The 20,542-nt window shown below is 39.7% G+C and overlaps 1 protein-coding gene across 1 annotated transcript in view; it reads right to left on the bottom strand.

The window, feature by feature from the left end:
* Positions 1-20,542, bottom strand: part of MOXD1 (monooxygenase, DBH-like 1) — a 153,715-nt gene that overhangs the window by 33,707 nt on the left and 99,466 nt on the right. The window contains exons 5-7 of the mRNA XM_006834723.1: positions 6,984-7,163; positions 5,737-5,839; positions 638-804 (exon numbers count right to left, since the gene is read on the bottom strand). Coding sequence (XP_006834786.1) covers positions 638-804; positions 5,737-5,839; positions 6,984-7,163 — 450 coding nt within the window. The remainder of the gene's footprint in view (positions 1-637; positions 805-5,736; positions 5,840-6,983; positions 7,164-20,542) is intronic.

The raw sequence follows: 20,542 nt of genomic DNA, 5'->3' as shown, positions 1-20,542 counted from the left end.
TTATATATTTATTATTAGATGTTCTTGCTCCTTGATTAAATAAGGAAAGGGAACTGTCGAGCAAAATAGAAAAAAGTATATTTAAATGGATGAAGCAAAAAAAAAAAAAAATTAACATGAATAAAAGGTACAGTAGAAAAAGAAAAAAACAACACATAGATGGAAATTGTGAAATATTCAATATGAAAAAATATATACATTTTATTTCAAATAAAATATGGTTTACTTGGAAGGAATAAGAAGGAAAGCACCTGGAAGTTATTCTTTTCCTCATAATTCTACTCCCTGGTAACATAATGGTTTAGCACTAGGATGCTAACAAAAGGTTGGAGGTTCAAACCCACCAATTGCTCTGAGGAAGAAAAGACCTGATAATCTGTTCTCATAAAGACTACAGCCTAGGATACCCTACAGAATAATTCTACTCTTTCTTATAGGATTGCAACTAGACTTGCTGGTGGACAACTACAGGAATCAATATTTTAAAAGACAATCAACGACTAAAATGTTAACAGTTTTACCACGTGCAGACTAGAGAAGGAACAAAACTGAACAAGCATGACGTTTTTACAGCATAGTTTTCTAACAACATCAATTTACCTTTAAATAGCCACTCATAGGCTCAAAAGCCACGTACCTCTTCTAGGCATTCCAGAGTGCAGTGACCCTCAGACCTGAAGTCAGGCATCCCCGGAGGAATGGTGTGGAAAAGGCTTACCCAGAGGCCAGCCTCAATGACGCCAGCATCATATGTCCGTACATCAGTTGTATGAAATAACCTCAGTCCCGAATTATCTATTAATCCTGTAGCAAAAGTACATAATTAAAACTGAGATTTAGTTCTTAAAGAAAGTTCTCCATAGTCAGTTAAAATGGGTTCATTCATTTTCCTTAAATTCTCACAATAGAAAGAAATAAAATCAGAGGTTAATTAAACGACATTCAACCTGACAAACACATTATCTATATCCACACTGGACTCACACAGCGCATCATGGAATAAAATGTTTGTTACCCAGCTGATATAGTCTGTACTTCTTTTACAGGACAGATAAAAATTCTAAAATTATTTATTACAATATAGACTAACACCACAAAACTTTCATTTTATATTGTTCTGAGGTGATGTTCAGTAATACTAGTTAAAGTTCTTTCATCTAGAAATGATCTCTTCATGGAGAAAAGTTCTAAAGACTAGCTTTATCTTTTTAAACTTTATCAACGTTCTCATATTCGTTCAAAACACAGCCATTCAACAGATAAACAGTTAAGACTATTACGTGTGCAGAACTCCTTGAGGCTTCGTGAAGATAAGAAATAAGACACACTGCTTGCTGTCACATATCCTAAGGAAGGAGACTGAGTTGCAAACACTTCATTAATCTATTACACTCATTTTGAAGTTCACTCCTTTCTGTAGTAATAACTTACCTCCATGTGACTACCCAATTGACCCTTTCCCCTCATTTTGATTTTTCATCTTCTTTGAATTCATCAGTTTAATCTACTGATCATTAATCATTCTTTCCTTAACACAAAGGTCTTTACACTATTTCTCATTTCATGTTATAAATTCTAAAACCTTACAGACACATATATATTTAGAAAATATTCGTTATTTTATTATTTTTGAGTTTTTTAAAGCATGATGCGTTGTGGTAATTAACTAAACCAATAATTAATATTCCATGAAATCCTTAACGTTCAACCTCTTTAAGTGCTTTGAAAATAAAAAACAACAGCAGCAAGCTTCTCCCACGCAGCAAATTTGCTATCATGAATACACAATCATAATTGTCATTGACTCAAGTTTGCTCAGATCTTCGGGATCTGCTTGAGGAAGCACTAAGGTCATTAAAGCCCAGGTGCTGGACCTGATCTCCCCATTTCAAATCCCAGCTCTTCTCTTTACTAGCTGTAAAGCCTCGAGAAAGTCACCTAATCCTCTGTGCTTTAGTTACCCACTCTGTAACACAGCTTCCCTAGCAGCAGCACAACCCACAAGACTGATGTGAGGCTTACATCCAAATTGCTTAGAACAGTGTTTGGAATAAATCAAGTATCATTAAATGACAGCTAGTCTGTTGAAGAGCAAAGATGTCAGCATGAAGACTAAGATGTGCCTGACCCAAGTCATGGTATTTTCAGTAACCTCATATGCTGGACAGTGAATAAGGAAGACCGTAGAAGAGTTGATGCTTTTGAGTCATGGTGTTGAAGGAGAATATTGAAAGTGCCATGGGCTGCCAAAAGAACCAACAGATTAGTTTTGGAAGAAGTGCATCCAGAGTGCTCCTTGGAGGCCAAGATGGTCAAACTTCATCTCTCATACTTTGGACATATTGTCAGGAGGGACCAATCGCTGGAGAAGGAGATCATGTTTGGTAAGGTGGAGAGTCAGAGAAAAAGAGGAAGACCCAATGAGATGGATTGGCCAAGTAGCAGCATCGATGGACTCAAGCGTGGCAACAGTAGTGAGGTTGTCCCAGGATAGGGCAGTGTTTTGTTCTGCTGTGCATAAGGTCCTATGGGTTGGTACCGACTCGATGGCACCAAACAAGCACAACAGAAGTCCAGAAGTTCCTTAAGGAGAAAGAGTGTCATGTCATTTTTGTAGTTCTAGAGTCTAGTGGTGGTGGTTCTGTGCTGTGGAGTCGGTTCCGACCCATACTGACCCTGTACAGGGTTTCTGAGGTTGTAAATCTTTACAGGAGCAGAAAGCCTCATCTTTTTCCCGCGGAACAGATGGTAGTTTCAAACTGCTGATCTTGCGGTTCACAGCCCGATTCGTAACCATTACTCTATCAGAGCTCCTTAGTAGACAGACATATTCCAGGGACTTTGTCTTTTTCTTTTTACTTTTGATTGTGAATGGACTGAAGGTTCACTGAATAGATCATCAGTTTTATATTCAACAAATCATACACTTCACTTCATCTCAATTAGAATCCCAACGAAACATGACATACCCCACTTCCTCCATGTTTCTTGTTTTCAGTCCTCCTTCTTTCCCCCACTTCTGAAGTCTGTCCTTAGGTAAAGGCTGCCCTTTTTATCTCAAATGGCTGACCATTCTGTGAAGTGCATAGGGACTCAATTTTTTATTAAACAAATAAATCATGATTATAAATTCTTATTTTCTATAATTACCAGTGCACATACAGTGGGAAAGGTCTATTCTGACTCTAGAAAATCCCTTCATCATAGCTTGGATAATTTTGTTTTGTGTTTTACATATATATATATTTTTTTCATATGTACCTTTCTTCTACCAGTTAGAAAGGGGGAAAAGTAAGAAGGAGTTCCAGCGGATTTTGCTGTAATTATTTTAATTCACTGCATCACATGTTTATGAAAACTTTTGGAAAAAAGGTGGAATCCCAACAAGAAATGCAGGGAGGATGTGGGATAAAAGATGCCACCTTAGGAGAGTTTTAGTCACAGTGGAGACGGGATGTAATGTCTGATTTGTTGTTGTATATAAAGTTGATAATGCTCTGGAAACCTTCATTCCGTTCACAATAAAAAGGGTTTTAAATGCTTATAAAAATAACATTTCTAATTATCCAAATCCACATGTCATTGTTGGGGGTGATAAAAATGAAGGTAACTATAATAATGTTTTGGTGTGGCATTGTAGGATAAACACTGGATTGGTATCCAAAAGGTCCATGGTTCAAACTCACCAGTTGCTCCTTATATATCCTATACAGGGTCACTATGAGTTGGAACAATATTAATGTTTTAAAACTATGATTATGAATAAAATTGTTGTTGTTAAGTGCCATTGAGTCGATTCTAACCCATAGCAACCCTGTATAGAGTTTCCAAGGAGCAGCTGGTGAGCTTGAACCACTGACCCTGCAGTTCAAACGACTTTGCAGTCTGACACATTAGCCCACAACTCCACACCAGGACTCCTGAGTTCTACATTAACCTACTAGTAGAAGCTTAGATTCCCATTTTGCATTAAAACACCTCAAGAAACTGAACTTGATTGAAAGTAAAAAAGGTAAATCAATCAAATCTTTCACCTTTGTAACACCTTTGATTTGTGTTGAATTTTGAATTGCAGAATTGTTATATGGAATATAGAACATTCTTTCCATGGATAACATAAAATTAAAACTAAATGAACTCTTAAAACTAAAATTTGTAATATAAATATAGACATTTAAGAATTTTTCTATTATTATTACCAGTACTTGTTACAAGTTTTATGGTTGTATAGAGTTTCCAAGGCTGTAAATCTTTATGTTGTTGTTTTTGTTATGTGCCATGGAGTTGGTTCCGACTCACAGTGATCCTGTATAGGGTTTCCGAGGCTGTAAATCTTTGTTGGTGTTATCAGGTGCCATCGAGTAGGAACCGACTCATAGCGACCCCATGCACAGCAGAATGAAACAATGTCCGATCCTGGCCAACCTTACTACTGCTACCACACTTGAGTCCATCAATACTGCCTCCTGGCCAATCCATCTCATTGGGGGCCTTCCTCTCTTTCTCTGACCCTCCATCTTACCAAGCATGATATCCTTCTCCAGCGACTGCTCCCTCCTGACAATATGTCCAAAGTATGAGAGACAAAGTTTAGCCATCTTGGCCTCTAAGGAACACTCTGGCTGCACTTCTTTCAAAACAGATCTATTGGTTCTTTTAGCAGCCCATGGCATTTTTAGTATTCTCCTCCAACACCACAATTCAAAGGCATCAATTCTTCTACGATCTTCCTTATTCACTGCCCGCTTTCGCATCCATATGAGGTTACTGAAAATACCATGGCTTGGGTCAGGTGCACCTTAGTCCTCAAGCTGACATCTTTGCTCTTCAAATAAAGAGTAAATCTTTATGGGAGCAGAAATCCTCACCTTTCTCCCTCGGTACAGCTGGTAGTTTTGAACTGCTAACCGTGAAATTAGCAGCCTGATTCTTAACCACTACGCTACCAGAGCTCCTTGTAAATCTTTACAGGAGCAGAAAAAAACTCATCTTTCTCCTGCGGAGCAACTGGTAGATTCCAACTGCTGACCTTGCAATTAGTGGCCCAGCTCGTCATCCACTAAGAAGTTTTATAGATAAATATATGTGCATGGGAATGTAACCTTTAGAATTGGTTATACTTTATTTTTAAATGTTTTTTGGCTTTATAAACTTTCCAACTTTAATTCTTACAGATTTATAGCTGAGGATATGGGCATAAATGAAAAATTAAAGTGAAATCCAAGAAAGTAGGAGTCCTGCTGTGGCACCATGGGATATGCATTGGGCTGCTCAATAGTCTAATAGATAACAGATAGAAACTGTATCACTGGCATTTGAAATATCATCAAGTAGAAGATGAGCAGGTTTCAGCAGGGTTTCCAGTCTATGTTGGAAAGAAGGCCTGCTGATACACTTGTAAAAACGTAGCCACTGAAAACCACATGGATCACAACAGAATATTGTGCAATATCGTTCTGGAAGATGAACCTCCTCAGCTGGAAGGCACTCAAAACACACACCACCGTGGCCACAACAATGGACCCCAGCATAGAAATGACAGTCAGTGACCCAGGGGTGGGCAACGTCGGCTTCTGTTTTACATGCAGTGGCAAGAATTGGCACTAACTCCATGGCAACTCCTAACAATAGTAACTGTAGCTACCATAGGCTGCTACTTTTTCTTCAACTGTTACAAACACAAGCATTATGAAACATTGTAAAAGCACAGGCAAAATATAAGCAGAAGAAGCTTACCTTCCTTATATGTTGGGTTGTCATAATGAACCTCCAGAAGCACATAATGAGGATCTAACGCAGTACCAAGGGATAAGCCAACATGAGGTGGATAGGAAAAACCCTAAATGTGGAGAATTGCATGCGTCAGTGTCCTATAAAACTTCTCAAGAGTTCTACTACACTCAAAAATCAAACAACCCCAAAGCTCTGTCAGCATTTTCTGGAATGCCATTCATCATTGATAAAATGACATAAAGAAAAACTCACCCTCTAGAAAAATGGAGATATGCCATTTTTATATCACACATAGTGTGTATAGCCTTACTTATAAAGTACAAGTCCCTGACTAACTAACTATTCAAGTTAAATGAATGGCATTTAGGATTCTTGGTATATTTAGAATACTGCATCTTCCTAGGGGAAAGTTATGGGAAAATGCATGCCGAGTCATGTGAACATACTCCAAACATCTGAACAGGATAACCTGATGGGAAAATCACCCATGCTGAATTTCAAACTTGATCTCACCAATGTGGGACAGCTCATAGATCATAAAGAAGGGGAACTGATAGATCAGGACTTAATGGATTTTGAAGACAAAAGAAAAGTTGAAGAAAGAAATAATGAGGAAGGGAAAGAGAGAATCTGTCAAAAAATTTTTACAGTAAAAGGATTAGCTGGGTTTTTTTTTTTTTTTTTTTACTAAACTTGGGGCTTTGGTTGCTTGAAAACATAAATCTAAATGCTGATCGTTTTGCTAAAGTCAATAGGTAGATTTAGGAAGTAGTGAAAAATATATTCCTGTAAAAATATGACTAAAATAAATGAAGGACCATAGAGAAAACTCTAACTTTCTGACTAGAAGTGCCATGCATATTCCCAGGGATATTCCAGAACCTTCCACAAGGAGAGATGCTATTATAACCGACAAGACACCATAGTTGTCCAACTCTTTCTTATGGAGTATCTTTTTATGATTAATGCATTTTTACATGTGTATATGTGCACTGAAACATATCTGTAAGTTTATTGTTTCCAGCCTCCAATGACAAAGATCTGAATTTTTAATGATGTTGATAATAAGTGACAATAATAATGAAAACTATTTTTTTTTTTTAAAAAAAGAGGTGTTCAACTTATGTCAGAACCACTTTCTGATAGAGTCATCAGAATGGAGGCCTGTTGTAAATTGAGGACTACCTGTATTAGAATCTCATTTGGCACAGGGGTACGCAGACAAAGAACTGTGTAATCATTAGCCCCACCTCTCCACCGATGGCCCAGGCAAAAATCACAGTCTCGCAGGTGAGGAAGGCATCGGGCATGTTGGGGTGGTAACACTCATGGCCATAGTCCAGGACACTGTCGTTGAAGCTACTGCCGCACTGATAGAGCAGGATGTGATGGACGAGACTCTCATGACCCCTCTGGATCACTGGCTCAACCTACACACACAGGAAGGAAAGGACAGATGTTATAAATAAACCGTCCTACGACATGACATCCTACAGCAAGCATGAAACAATCAAACGTGATTATCAAAGAGCTGGTGTTGTTCTTAAGTGTCGTTGAGTCGGTTCTGACTCAGAGCGACCCTGTATGGAGCAGCAGCTGATGGATTTGAACCACCGACCTTGTGGTTAGCAGCCCAGTGCTTATCCTGAAGTGCTACATTGTTTATCAATTATCAAAGTAGTTTCCAAAGGAATCTTCTTTTTGAAACATTCTAAAAGTTATGTGCTTCAAGTATAATTTGCTCTGGAGAAGAGGACAATAATGATAATAGTGGCAATAATGAAGATGATGATGATCATTTATACTCCAAGCATCACAGGGCTTTACTAATCTGTTCTTTTTAACTTACTTGTGTTCCTTTTATACATCCCTCACAGCAGTTGTTTAAAAATGTGATTTCTCTTTATCCTAAACCAAAAACCCCAAACTCATTGCAGTCAAATTGATTCCAGCTCAAGTTTACCCCTTGTGTTACAAAAAGATCTGCTCTACTCTATAGGTTTTCTTAACCATAACAAAACAGAAGCAAATCACCAGGACTTTCTTCTGTGGTACTGCTGGGTGGATTCAAATTGCCAACGTTTAGGTGAGTAATCAAGCACAAACTGTCTGCACTGCCCAGAGACCTTCTACTATCCAAAACCCACGCTATTGAGTTTACTCCATACAGACCTAGAAGACAGAGTGGAACTGCTCCATAGGGTTTCCAAAGCTGCAGATCTTTATGGAAGCATACTGCCTCGTCTTTCTCCCTTGGAGTTACTAGTGGGTTCCATCACTGACTTTTTGGATAGCAACCCAACAGTTTAATCATTATCCCAGAGATCCCTATATCCAGTGGAAATGGGTACTGTGTACTTGCATTTAACCTACCTGGGATGCAGGTGTTGCATTCATTACGGGGCTCAACGGATAAGAAAGCCATGGTGGTCCCCAAATTTCCAAGACTTTACCTGCCTTAGAGCTCATCAACACTGGTTTTGGGTCTTGACAATGCAAAAGCAGGCACCAGATTCTGAAACCCTAGCTACGCTCTCAATTTAGACACACATGCTAAAGAGAAGCATTTTCAGGTGTCTTCTCCCAGGACATTTTATTTCCTCTATTGTTTTTCTTTTCTTTTCTCTTTTAAATAACAAATCAAAGTGGCCAAAAGGGGACGAAGCATGCAGTATGTACAGATCTAAATGGGCAGTCAAGGGATTAAAGTTTTTTTTAATTTACTCTTTTGTGCTGTATAGTGAGTCATGCCACACCAAATCTGCATGTACATTTTTAACAGCACATTCACTGAAAAGACATGCACATGACTTTGTTTGCACTTGTTCTGTCTCTAAAATGTCCTGAGCCCTGAAGGCAAAGATGGTTCTCTGTTTTACTTCTGTCATTCAAGCATGGTCACGCAGTAAACGGTGAATGCAAAGAAGTGTAACCCAGAATTTCTACTGAAATTTAGTTTCCACATCTAGCTGGAGAATATTTGTGAGATTTGACTTATATAAGTGGTGTGGCGCTGTGGGTTAATGTGCTGGACTGCAAAGTCATTTGAACCACAAGGTCGGTGGCTCAAGCTCACCAGCCACTCCATGGAAACCCTATACAGGGTTGCTATGGGTTGGAACGGACTCAACAGAACTTAACAACACCAATAACAACAGGTACCTGACTAAGGAAGGCAAGGCACTGTCAACATGTTGTTGTTGTTACTGTTGTTGTTGAGTGCCATGGAGTCGATTCTGACTTATAGCGACACTATATAATATTTGTGAGAAGCAGCTGGTAGCTTTGAAATGCCAACCTTGTAGTTGACAGTTCAGTGCTGATCCTACAGCATCATATCAGCTATAAAATATTCAGACAAAAAATTGGACTTTTCTTCTGCCTATAACTGATTGGAACACCTAAAATGGGGCTACAACGTCCCAGTGAAGGAGGCTTCCTGCAGAGCCTCTGCATTACATAAGACCATAGGTGGAAGCCTGAGCCACATCCAGATCTCCAGAGATGGGAAATTTCCACTTGAAAGGACGAGCAGACCAGCCTGGAGCGGCTAGAAGAACAGAAGCTACTTCTTGAAAGAAAGACCTACAGGAAAAATACAAAACAACATAGGCAGATCGACTGTTACTACAAGAACAAGCAAGTTGCTTGCCCAGGAGACATAAAGGCAAGTGGTCAGGTCCCCTCAGTATAAACCCCCTTCCAAGACTAAGACTCAATGGGAATACACGCTATGATTGGTGACCACACTCGTCACCGATAAGGGGAAGTGAGGGAAAAACAGCAATAAAGGGGTGAGCTAAGCCCTGCAATGTTCTGTGAACCCGGGTGGAGACCTGGTTGGCCAGCAGTGTGGCAAGACCTGAGGACTCTTGGGCCCAGAGTCAGTGATATAGCCACAGAGGACTAGAGTGGAGAGTGAAGTGTCCAGCTGATAAGAAGAGAGGGCATATGTACATGAACACCCACACTTGCAGATAATACACACTTGAGCTGGCTTCAATGACTGGATGATCAGAGCTCAACCACAAGAAGAAAGAAGAGGAAAAAAAAAGAGTAATCTGATACAATTTGATGAACTTGACCTACATATATGGATGCAGTAGCTCAAAAGAGGGAACAAATCCTTACAGCAAGGATCATTCCCACCCCCTCTATACACAGAGTAGACAGGGATGGGCAACTTGGACATTGGCTACCCAAAATGGGGAGGCTACAAAGGCAAGAAGTGACTTTCAAGAAGGAACCTAGATTCAGAGGGTGTGAAGGAAGGTAGAATCTCCACTGAGTAGTATCCAATCTGTCTAGGTGGGGCTGATGAAATGAAATGTGGATAGGTCTGTTGTTCTACAATAGTGAATAATTGTTACCAGGACTGATTGTGAGGGTTGGAAATGTAAAGGTAGACATTATGTAGCAAGGAGGGGAGTGATTAACTTTTCATCCTAAGAGCAGAGGTCCCTGGGACCATCAAGGGAGAAGAGCGGAGAGCAGGACCCTACCCAGAGAAGCAGTGATGCCTGAGATGGAGGCAGAGACGATGACATGGAGAGATGGAGCAGTTGGGGACTTTAGACACAGAGAGGGAGAGGGGCCATGTGCTGACAACCAGGGGGCAGGCTTGTAGTGTATACCCTTTGGTTGGTTGATGATGCATGGAGGGGATTGTAACCATAGCAATGAAACGATATATGATAGGATGAATATAAAACTAATGTTCTCCCATGTAAACTATCACATATTTCACAATAAAACATTTTTTAAAAAATTGGACTTTTGCTAGGTCCTTCATAACTTTAGCTAGAACTTGTAGGTCATGTTGTTGTTAAGTGCCGTCGAGTCGGATCCAACACATAACGACCCTATACAGGGTTTCCGAGGAGCGACTGGTGAGCTTGAACCACCAATCTTGCAGTTCAAATGGCTTTGCAGTATGGCACATTAACCCACAGCACTACACAAGGACTCAGTAAGTTCTAAAGGGTAGTGGTGGTGGTTGTGTGCCATTGAGCCAGTTCTAACTCATAGTAACCCTGTATAGTGTGTCCAAGGCTGTAAGTCTTTACAGGAGCAGAAATCCTCATCTTCCTCCCACAGAGCTACTGGTAGGTTTCAACTGCTGACCCAACCCAGAATCCACTATGCTACCAGGGTTCCTTAAGCTCTATAAGGTAGGTCCTGAAAAAGAGCCATTGTCTCTCCTTGAAATCTGCTGAGGTTTTTACAGAACTGCACTGTAATCCACCCTTCAGATTGTAAACTGAGAGTACAGCCTAGAAAATAGAAATGCCCTAAGAAAACTGCACTTATAAAACTGCATAGTTTTCACAGGAGAGTAGGATAAGAAGGAATGAAAGCAGAAAGGATGTGGCAGACAAGAGGGAGAGGGAATTACAGGTAAGGGGATCTGCTAAATTAAGGGGGCAGCTCACCAGCCACTCCTCAGAAACCCTATACCAGGTCGCTGGTATATGAGTTGGAAGCGACTCAGAAACCTTCAGGTCGCTGGTATATGAGTTGGAAGCGACTCGATGGCACTTAACAACAATAAATGCAGTCCTGGTGTGGTGTTATAAGATAAGCACTGGACTGTAAGGTCAGTTTGAGCCACAAGGATAGTGGTTCAAACTCACCAGCCACTCCTCAGAAAACCTATACAAGATTGCTATAAGTAGGAACTGACTGGTCAGCACTTAACACCAACAACAATATGGAATTAACAACAATTATGGAGTCCATGGATAGTGCAAATGATGAACACACTCAGCTGCCAACTAAAGGTTGGTGGTTCTAGTCTACCCAGAGGATCCTAAGAAAGGTTTGGTGATCTATTTAAAAAATAAAATCAGTTATAGAAAATCTTATGTTACACAGTTCTATTTTAACACACATGGGGGCTCCATAACAGAGCAAACTCAATTACAACTGGTTTCAGGTCTATTTTTTTGGGGGGGGGGGGCTTTGGGGGCTCCTGTTCTAGGGATGAGGAAAATGAGCTTCAGTGATGTGGCCAAGGTCATTTGAAACCCAGGTGTGCTGAGCAAGAGCCCAAGACGTTAGCACTGTGTAATTCAGCCTGAAAGTATTGTGTATGTAGAATCTGTCACACACAGATTTTTGGGGGGTAGGGGTACTGTTAGGCAGGAGTTATGGAGAAAATTAAATGCGACGCCAAGAATATTCTTAATCACAGTCAGGGGACATGCTCTGGGCAATGAGAGCACTGTGCTCCCTGCAGGACAAGGTCATTTCCTCACAGAGTCCAACATGGGATGGAATTTCCCAGAATGCTTCAGCCTGTCCAAGTTGCTGCCATGCTCCTTGTTGTTCTTGCTGTTAAGTACCTTCAAGTCTGCTCCAACTCATAGCAACTCTGTAAAGGGTTTCCGAGGAGCAACTGACAAGTTTGAAACGCAAACCTTGTAGTTCAAACTGACTTTAAAGTCAACTATTTATCCTACACCGCCACACCAGGACTCTGCTGCCATGCTTGTTGTTAAGTGCCGTCGAGTCGGTTCCGACCCATAGCGACCCTGTACAGGGTTTCCAAGGGTGTAAATCTTTACGGGAGTAGAAAGCCTCATCTTTCTCCCGCGGAGCGCCTGGTAGTTTCGAACCGCTGACCTTAAGGTTCGCAGCCCGATTCGTAACCACTACGCTACCAGAGCTCCATGCTTACAAAGCCCTAATAATGCCAGTACTCTTCTACCAATTTCTCAGTGATGACTGCTTTTACTATCTACTTCCCCAACCAGTTAACACGATTATTTTTAGCAGCGAAGAAAGTCATTTTAAATAAGCTATGATATTCTTCTTGAGTCCAACTAAGGCCGAGGTGTATAGTTTATCCAGCAGCATCTGAGAGTCAGCTGTGACCCGCTCATCCTTGTTGAGGAACACCAGCATTAAGTATTTTTCTTTCTCGCGATTCAATAACTGTTAATGAAAATTTTTTCCCCTTCTGCATCATTGCATTGTTTGGAATGATGTTGGACTTAAACATTTTTGTATTTGAAATATGTCTGAGATAACATTGATTCAGGGCTATACAGAACGGCACTTTAAAATATGCCCTATTTTGACCACTTCACAGATTATTACTTCAAATTATTATCACAATTAAAATGAGAGAGAATGCTACAAATTCTCTGATTCAGAAAAATAGGAGCATTATAAAAATTATTAAAGCATAGCATAGCAACATAAAATACAAATATAGATACACTGGTATTTCTAAGAACACAGTGACATTTAATTTAATCTTTCTTTTGGTGTTGATCTATAATTGTTGTTGTTAAGTGCTGCCAAGTTGGTTCTGACTCACAGAGACCCTGTATAGGGTTTCCAGGAAGCACTTGATGAGTCTGAACAACCGACCTTGTGGTTCAAACCAACCTTGTAGTCCAGTGCTTATCCTACAGTGCCACACCTGGACTGCTCTATAATGGTGGTGATGGTGATGGTGGTGATGATGATGGTGATGGTAGTGGTGTGCCGTGGAGTCGTTTCTGACTCACAGTGACCCTGTAAAGGGTTTTTGAGTTTGTAAATCGTTATGAGAGCAGAACTCATCTTTCTCCCATGGAATGACTGGTAGTTTCAAACTGCTGGCCTTACAGTTAGCAGCCTGACTCATAACTCACTACGCTACCAGAGTTCCTTCCTCTATAATAATAAAGTAAATAAATCAAAGAACTATGTATCAGTACATACGGAAAAGGTGGCAATGATTCAAACCCAGAACTAGATCTACCCGATGATATTTCAAAGTGTGTCATGAAATGAGGTTTACAGAAAAGATAGATTGATAAGCCTATGTGTCCATCTGCATATGAAATAGAGGCAAGTCAGGCAGGCCTGGCTGCTATGGGTTGTCTGTTCGCCTCAGTGCTGGAAATCAATGGCCTAGCAATCAAAATACAGATGAAAAAGAGAAGGGAAGGCATTCATCTGAAAGATTCTTAGAAAGAAAAATAAAACAGTCTTTCTTAATTAGCTCAAATAATCAGAGCATAGCCAAGACCATATTGAAAATAAACATTTACCATGAAACTGAATCTAGAAATTGAAAAGTTCCCAATATTTATACAATTTCTCTTGACCATCTTCGCCTACTCTCTGTATCCAAAGTTAAATATGCCTAGTACACCCCCACCACATAGAATGCTTAATAAACATTTATTGAGTTGAAATAAATACTACCCTTCCCCTGAATCCAGCATTCAAAAGGATGAGTCATCAAATTAATTTGTCTTAGTCACTGGACCTGGGGACTCAGGACCATGGTCTCAGGGGAAACCAAGGTCAACTGGCATAACATAGTCACAAAAAGAGTCCTTGTATGGTGCTGTAGGATAAGCACTGAGCTACTCACCACGAAGTCAGTGATACAAACCCACCATCCGCTCCTTGGAAACCTTACACAGTGTTGTTATGAATTAGAATGGACTCCATGGCACTTAACAACAACAACAACAGTACACAAAGACAATGTTCTAAGTCCTAGTTTGGAAAGTATTGACTCGCATCTAAAAAGCTTTTGAGCAGTCTCCTAACATCTCTCCTCATTTGGAGCAAAGCAGAATGAAGAAATTTGAAGATGCATGGAAACAGTTAATACATGGACATACATACCTCAGCCTCCGTGATCCTGAGACCAGAACTAGATGGTCTATCCTACTAACTACACTGAAAGGGATCGCTTTAGTAGGTCCTGGATAAAGGGAAAGAAAAAGGTACAACAAAACTCAAAGTCATAAAAGACCAGGCTTACTCGTAGGATAGACACTAGGGGAACTGAACTCACCCTTACGGTTTAATTTTTAGCCAAACAACAGAGGGCTCCAAAAGGTGAACAATAACACTAGGTAGGTATGCACATCTTAAAATAATCAACCATTTAAGATAAAAAAAAAAAGGCAACATTTGCCCAAGGACAAATTTCAGAATGGTTAGGAAAGAAGGAAGAATGAAAGGAAAAAGGAAACACAGAAGAAGTGGGAAACGTGATATTACACTGTGGGGATTGTAATCAGTGACATGAAACAAAATGTGTCTGATTAACTCTATAAACCTTCAACCGATTCACAATAAAAAATACAAAAAAAAAAAATTCCTTTGCCTGTTCCTTTCCTGATTATTTCAGCAGAACCAACTGTATGGCACTTAACAAAGTGACCAACCAATTCCTAAACAATGCATCCATTTCAGCAACTCAACTCCACTCTCGTATCCTATTCTTGTAACCACCAGGGCTAATCATCCTCCGAAATTGTTGCTGTCCCTCTCAACATTCAATTCATTCAACCCACCATTTTTTATTAGGAGGTCATTTGAACTTCGTCTTCACTAGTACACTTACCAATGACCTAGAAACTTATCACTGTGGATCACTCCTGTAATCTGCCCTTTCTCATCCTCTTCTTGAACAACTCTAAGTAATTCTGGGATACTTAAACAACTACTCATATAAAAAATAAATAAATAAAAATGTGTTGCCATCAAGTCGATTCCAACTCACAGTAACTTTATAGAACAGAGTAGAACTCACCACAGGGTTTCCAAGGCTGACTTTTTCAGAGAAACCAGCGTCCACATCTTTCTCTTGTTAATCAGCTGGTGGACTCAACCTGCCAACCTTCTGGTTAGAAATCAAGTGTTTAACCACTATGCCACCAGCACTCCTCAGCTATTCACATAAGATCTCAAATTTCATAATTTGGTTTCTGCGTATCAGTCTTTTGCTCTTCATTCTGTTCCTTTCTCTGAAGTGTATTCCAAACCTTTGTCCATCTATGCATACTTCTTATTCAACTCACCAGCTGCTCCTTAGAAATCCTATACTGGGTTGATATAAGCTGGAACCAACTGGACAGCACTTAACAACAACAACAACAAATATATGTGTATCTTGGTTTACTTCTGAATTTGGAGGATGAAAACAGGGGCAAGTACCCTTTTTGTTTGGTTTATGTATATTAAGTTCTGTATGAGAAAATGTTATTAGAGCTCTCATAAGCAATTTTCTTATGATTTATTTTTCCAATTCTATTCATTTAAGATGTGGCTCTTTGCTTGTTGAAACATGAGTGGAACATGGCTCTCCAAAATCAACTTTCAACTGAATAAGTTTTGATCTAAAACAAAAAGAAGAGGTTATGGGTAGAATGTATAATGAGCTGGAGTTCTGTAAATCCCCATCCCTATTCTTCCTGTCTGTTCTTGTTCCTGGCACCCGGCTTTAAAAGTCTACCCAGGTATAAATTTCTGTCCAGGTAAAAGCAAGCAAATCATCTCTGATAAAGGCTGTCATAAGGTCAGCTGTATTGTACAGTGATGCTTCCCAGGAGGACATTTCAGCTACAACTAGCATCTTAGACAGGTGATTATGACTAGCTCATCTGACTAATGAAGGATAAGGGTATCTGTCCTATCAATCTCTCCCCCTCCTCCTCTTCAGTCCTAATGGGAAAGCTCTGTTGAATGACAATTTATCCAAGTCTGTGAGGCACCTAATTTACCATGAGAATGGGATCTTTGTCCTGCAGACAGTCTACTGGGAAAAAGTGAATATACTCATGCTGTTCTTTGAATTTTTCATAGACTACTCATGAACTGTAAGCTAGCTTCTGGCCTTACACTAACATATATGTTAATTTTCAGTTGACTGGGATATTCCATCATAAATCAAAGACCACCTAGCTACTAAGGAGTGGTAGTCTGGAGGTCAGATGAGTAAGTTCACTTCCTGGCAGGACCACTAACTGGCTGTGTGTTATGACCAGAAACAAGTCACTTCACAGCAAGAGCATCCCTTTCCTCATCTTTAAAAGGAAGGGTGAGAGTAAGAACTCTTAGTTATATATTCCTGAATTCTACCAATTGTTGTTATTGCTAGGAATCATTGAGCCATTTCAGACTTATAGCGACCCTATCTGACAACAAGGTGTGACACTATTGAATAAGCACTAGACTTCTAACCACAAGATCAACAGTTCAAACCCACCAGTCGCTCCTCAGAACCCTATACTGGGTCGCCATGAATCAAAACAGACTCGATGACACTTAACAACAACAAGTCGAACTGCCCCCATGGGATTTTCTAGGAGAGCATCTTTACTGGACCAGATCCCCAGGTCTATCTCCTGTGGAGCTGCTAGGTGGATTCGAATCTCCCGCCTTTTTATCAACAGCTGAGAACTTACTCATTGCACCACCAGGCCTCCTTAAACTTGATTTCTTATGCCTCACTGAACAAAAACAACGCCTGCCTACTATGTGTTGTTTGTTAGGTGATGAGGGAGAAAACAAAGACGAAGCAAACGAAACCTAAGTCTGACCATCTCACAGGACTTGTGGTCTGCAACAGGAGAAAAGCTAAGTCAGAAGAAAGAGAAATATTGCCTGCCTGCCTTCATTTGATCCTACCAGGGTCCTAAATTTCAGCAGCCACACCATTTGATTGAGAATAATCCCTAACTCCCTTGAAAGGTCTAAACTTACCTATGTTACCCAGACTTAGTATAAAACTAGACTGGTTCAACTAACAGGAATTCCAGGATTTTTGTACGGTGGTTGTCAGAAAAACTGCCCTCTCCTTTCCCCTGTATGTACAAAGTGGTCTTTGCTGCCTCAGGAGTTTGGGCTGCATTTCTCTACCACGAGCTAACGCAGTGTGAGCCATGTAAGGCAACACAGCATGAAAGGCAAAGCTGCCAAAGGGAATTAGTCTTCTGAAACATCATACACCTCTGGACTGAAAGATTTACCTAAAATAAAGCCTTGAATAGAATACTCATTGTATACAAAGGTGTTTCATTCTCATAGCAATCATCAATTATTTCACTTGGGGTGATTCCTTCAATCACACCTCGTTTGTTTCTTCTCCCTATTCAAGCAAGCAATGAAAACTGAGGTAACTATCCAAATCTAGATGAAGTTCAAAGCTCTGTTAATTAACACATCTGGAAGGGGAAAGAAAAAGTTACCGAAATGAATAATAGCCGAGTTTAGTTCTGTAAAATACTAGAAAATCAGCTTGTCTTCCGAGAGCACTGAATATCCTATTTAACAAATGCCATATATGACTCATCCTGTTTCCCGTTTCTCTTCTTCAAACGATCCTCCAAGTTACTTTTTAGTCACAAACAGTTTCCAAATTCATACCTTCCATCCATCCTGTGTGCTTTATTTTGAGAACCCCTTCTTTAACCTCCCTGAATATTTAGGAACTTGCCTTCTAGTCAACACTGCATATCCCAGCCAGCCGATCTTCCCAAATCAGCACTTTTCACCTTGCCAGCATTCTGACCAATAATATTCAATATGTAGCTCTAAATCATCCACCCTATAGATGATAAAGTCCATACTTTATTCTGACATTCAGGGCCCTCTGTCTGAAGGTCCCTGGGACAAACAGTTTGCTCTCGACTACAAACCAAAAGATCAGAGGTTCAAACCCATCCAGAAGAACCACAAAAGAAATGTTTGGTGGTCTGTTTCTGTAAAGACTACTTGTTCCAACTCATAGAAATCCTGAAGGACAGGACAGAACTGTCTCACAGAGTTTGCTAGGCTGTGAATCTTTATGGCAGGTGACCGTCACAGCATTCTCCTTCAGTTTGATACTTCACACATGTGGTCTCAATGAATTGGAAATGAGTCAACAGCAAGGTTTGCTTTGGGTTTTGGCCATTGTCTTTTACATACACAGCCCCATGGGCATGAATTCCAGGTCACAGGATGGAATTCTTATACACTTCTGTACACCTTGTTCCTTCTCATCCTCATGATTTTACTCAAGTTGTTTTCTACATCCAAAAAGCCCTCCTTCTTCAATTTTACTCCTATTAATTTTGGAAGGCCCAGATTTTTTGTTTTTCCTGGAAGCCTTCTCTGATTATTTTGGCTGATATCTTTCTTGTTTCTCTAAACATCTTTCAGGAGGCAGTATTGTGCCATGGCTTGAAGTCAGACACCTAGTTTAGCATTTGCCATGTACTAGCTGTGTGACCTGAGGCAAATTACTTAACCTTGCTGAAAGCTATATATAGGGAACCTCAGTTTTCTTATTTATAAAATAGAAATAAAAATTGACATCTAATAACATAATAAAAACCAAGTGGGGAAAATATGTTTAGTACATAGTAATTTGTAGAAAAAATTAGTTTCAAACTCTACTCAATCCTGTCCTACTTTGTTGTTGTTAAGTGCCGTCGAGTCGGTTCCAACCCATAGCGACCCTGTACAGGGTTTCTGAGGGTGTAAATCTTTACGGGAGTAGAGAGCCTCATCTTTCTCCCGCGGAGCGGCTGATAGTTTCGAACCGCTGACCTTAAGGTTCGCAGCCCGATTCGTAACCACTACGCTACCAGAGCTCCTTAGCACTTAAATAATTATGTAAACGAAAGTTATTATTTCATGCATTGCTTTTTTTCTTTGTTTTTGCTCCTTAGTTGGAGTAGCAACTCTTTTGTTTTACTACATACTACATCATTTCAAAATCTGTATTATATGTGTGAAATTTAAAAAGCAGAATATCAAAACTAGAGCTTACTTGTTCTGCTTTTACATCTTGTTGCTTACATCTTTACATGTTTGAACTGTTTTTTTGGTTCTGTTTCACATTCTGGTAAGTCCGAATTTGAATAGGCTCAAAAGCACATATAATTTGCATAAAGTAGATTTGATTTTGCTGCTTCACATTGCTGTAAAATAACTCAGAACTTTTCCAATAGTTTTATTGGTTAACACATGCTTTTCAATAAAGCAATACATCAAAGAAATGAGTGTCTTGGGATTTCTGCCAATTCTATATAAGACAGAAAGGTAGACACGGACCAACATGTTTTCTGGAAGAAGAAAACTATAAAGGGAAGACCATCTTATTAGGAACACAGGTCCACACCACAGAATGGCAGGGAGATAGAACTGTACAATAAATTATAAATATACTCCAACTTTATTTTACATGGTCCATCCTAGCCTGAAGAAGTAACTTAAAGGTTAATAGAAGAAAGAGTGTGAAGCAACACTTAGCTGAGAAATGATAAATAAACATTAAGTTACCAAGACAATAGAGGAAATAATTGCAACATTTCTCTGAGACAAATGTTTTGTGGCACTTAGGGATAATGCACTGGATGAAATGGTGAGTTTGAACCACAAGATTGGAGGTTCAAACTTACCAGCTGCTCCTGGGTAACCCCTATGCAGGGTCGCTATAAATCAGAACTGACTCGACAACACTTAACAACAAACAACTAAATGTAATGTAAAAAAAAGTTTTGATAAAACAAAACAAAAAATTCCTATAATAAAAAGATGCAAGGGGTTACAAAACAGAGAGGAAGGTGTTAAAACTCATAGTTAAATAGATGAAATCAAAACAATGTCATACTGTTTTTTTACCTATTGGGTTGGCAACATAGAAGATTTATTAATAGGCGTTGTTAAAGAGAATGTATGCAATGGCTTCAAAAAGGAAATCATTAAATGTTGTTAATTAAATTCTATCAAATTAACAATGGGCTACCATACGGTCATTAAAAATTAATACAGATTTATACATTCTGAAGTGGAACTTTTTCCAAGAGGCACTGCTAAGTGCAAAAAGCAAGAGTCACAACATATAGAGGCCTGGTGTGGCGCTGCAGGATAATGCGCTGAACTGCATAGGCAGCTTGAATGGTAAGGTCAGTGGTTCAAGCTCACTAGCTGCTCCTCACAAAACCTATAAAGGAATGCTATGAGTCGGATCTGACTCAACAGTACTTAAAAACAACAACAATCTCAACTGGTCTAACTAAAA

Source organism: Chrysochloris asiatica, unplaced genomic scaffold (genome assembly GCF_000296735.1).
Source record: "Chrysochloris asiatica unplaced genomic scaffold, ChrAsi1.0 scaffold00013, whole genome shotgun sequence".
NCBI classification, from domain to species: Eukaryota; Metazoa; Chordata; class Mammalia; order Afrosoricida; family Chrysochloridae; genus Chrysochloris; species Chrysochloris asiatica.
This window is presented reverse-complemented; position numbering and strand designations above follow the sequence as displayed.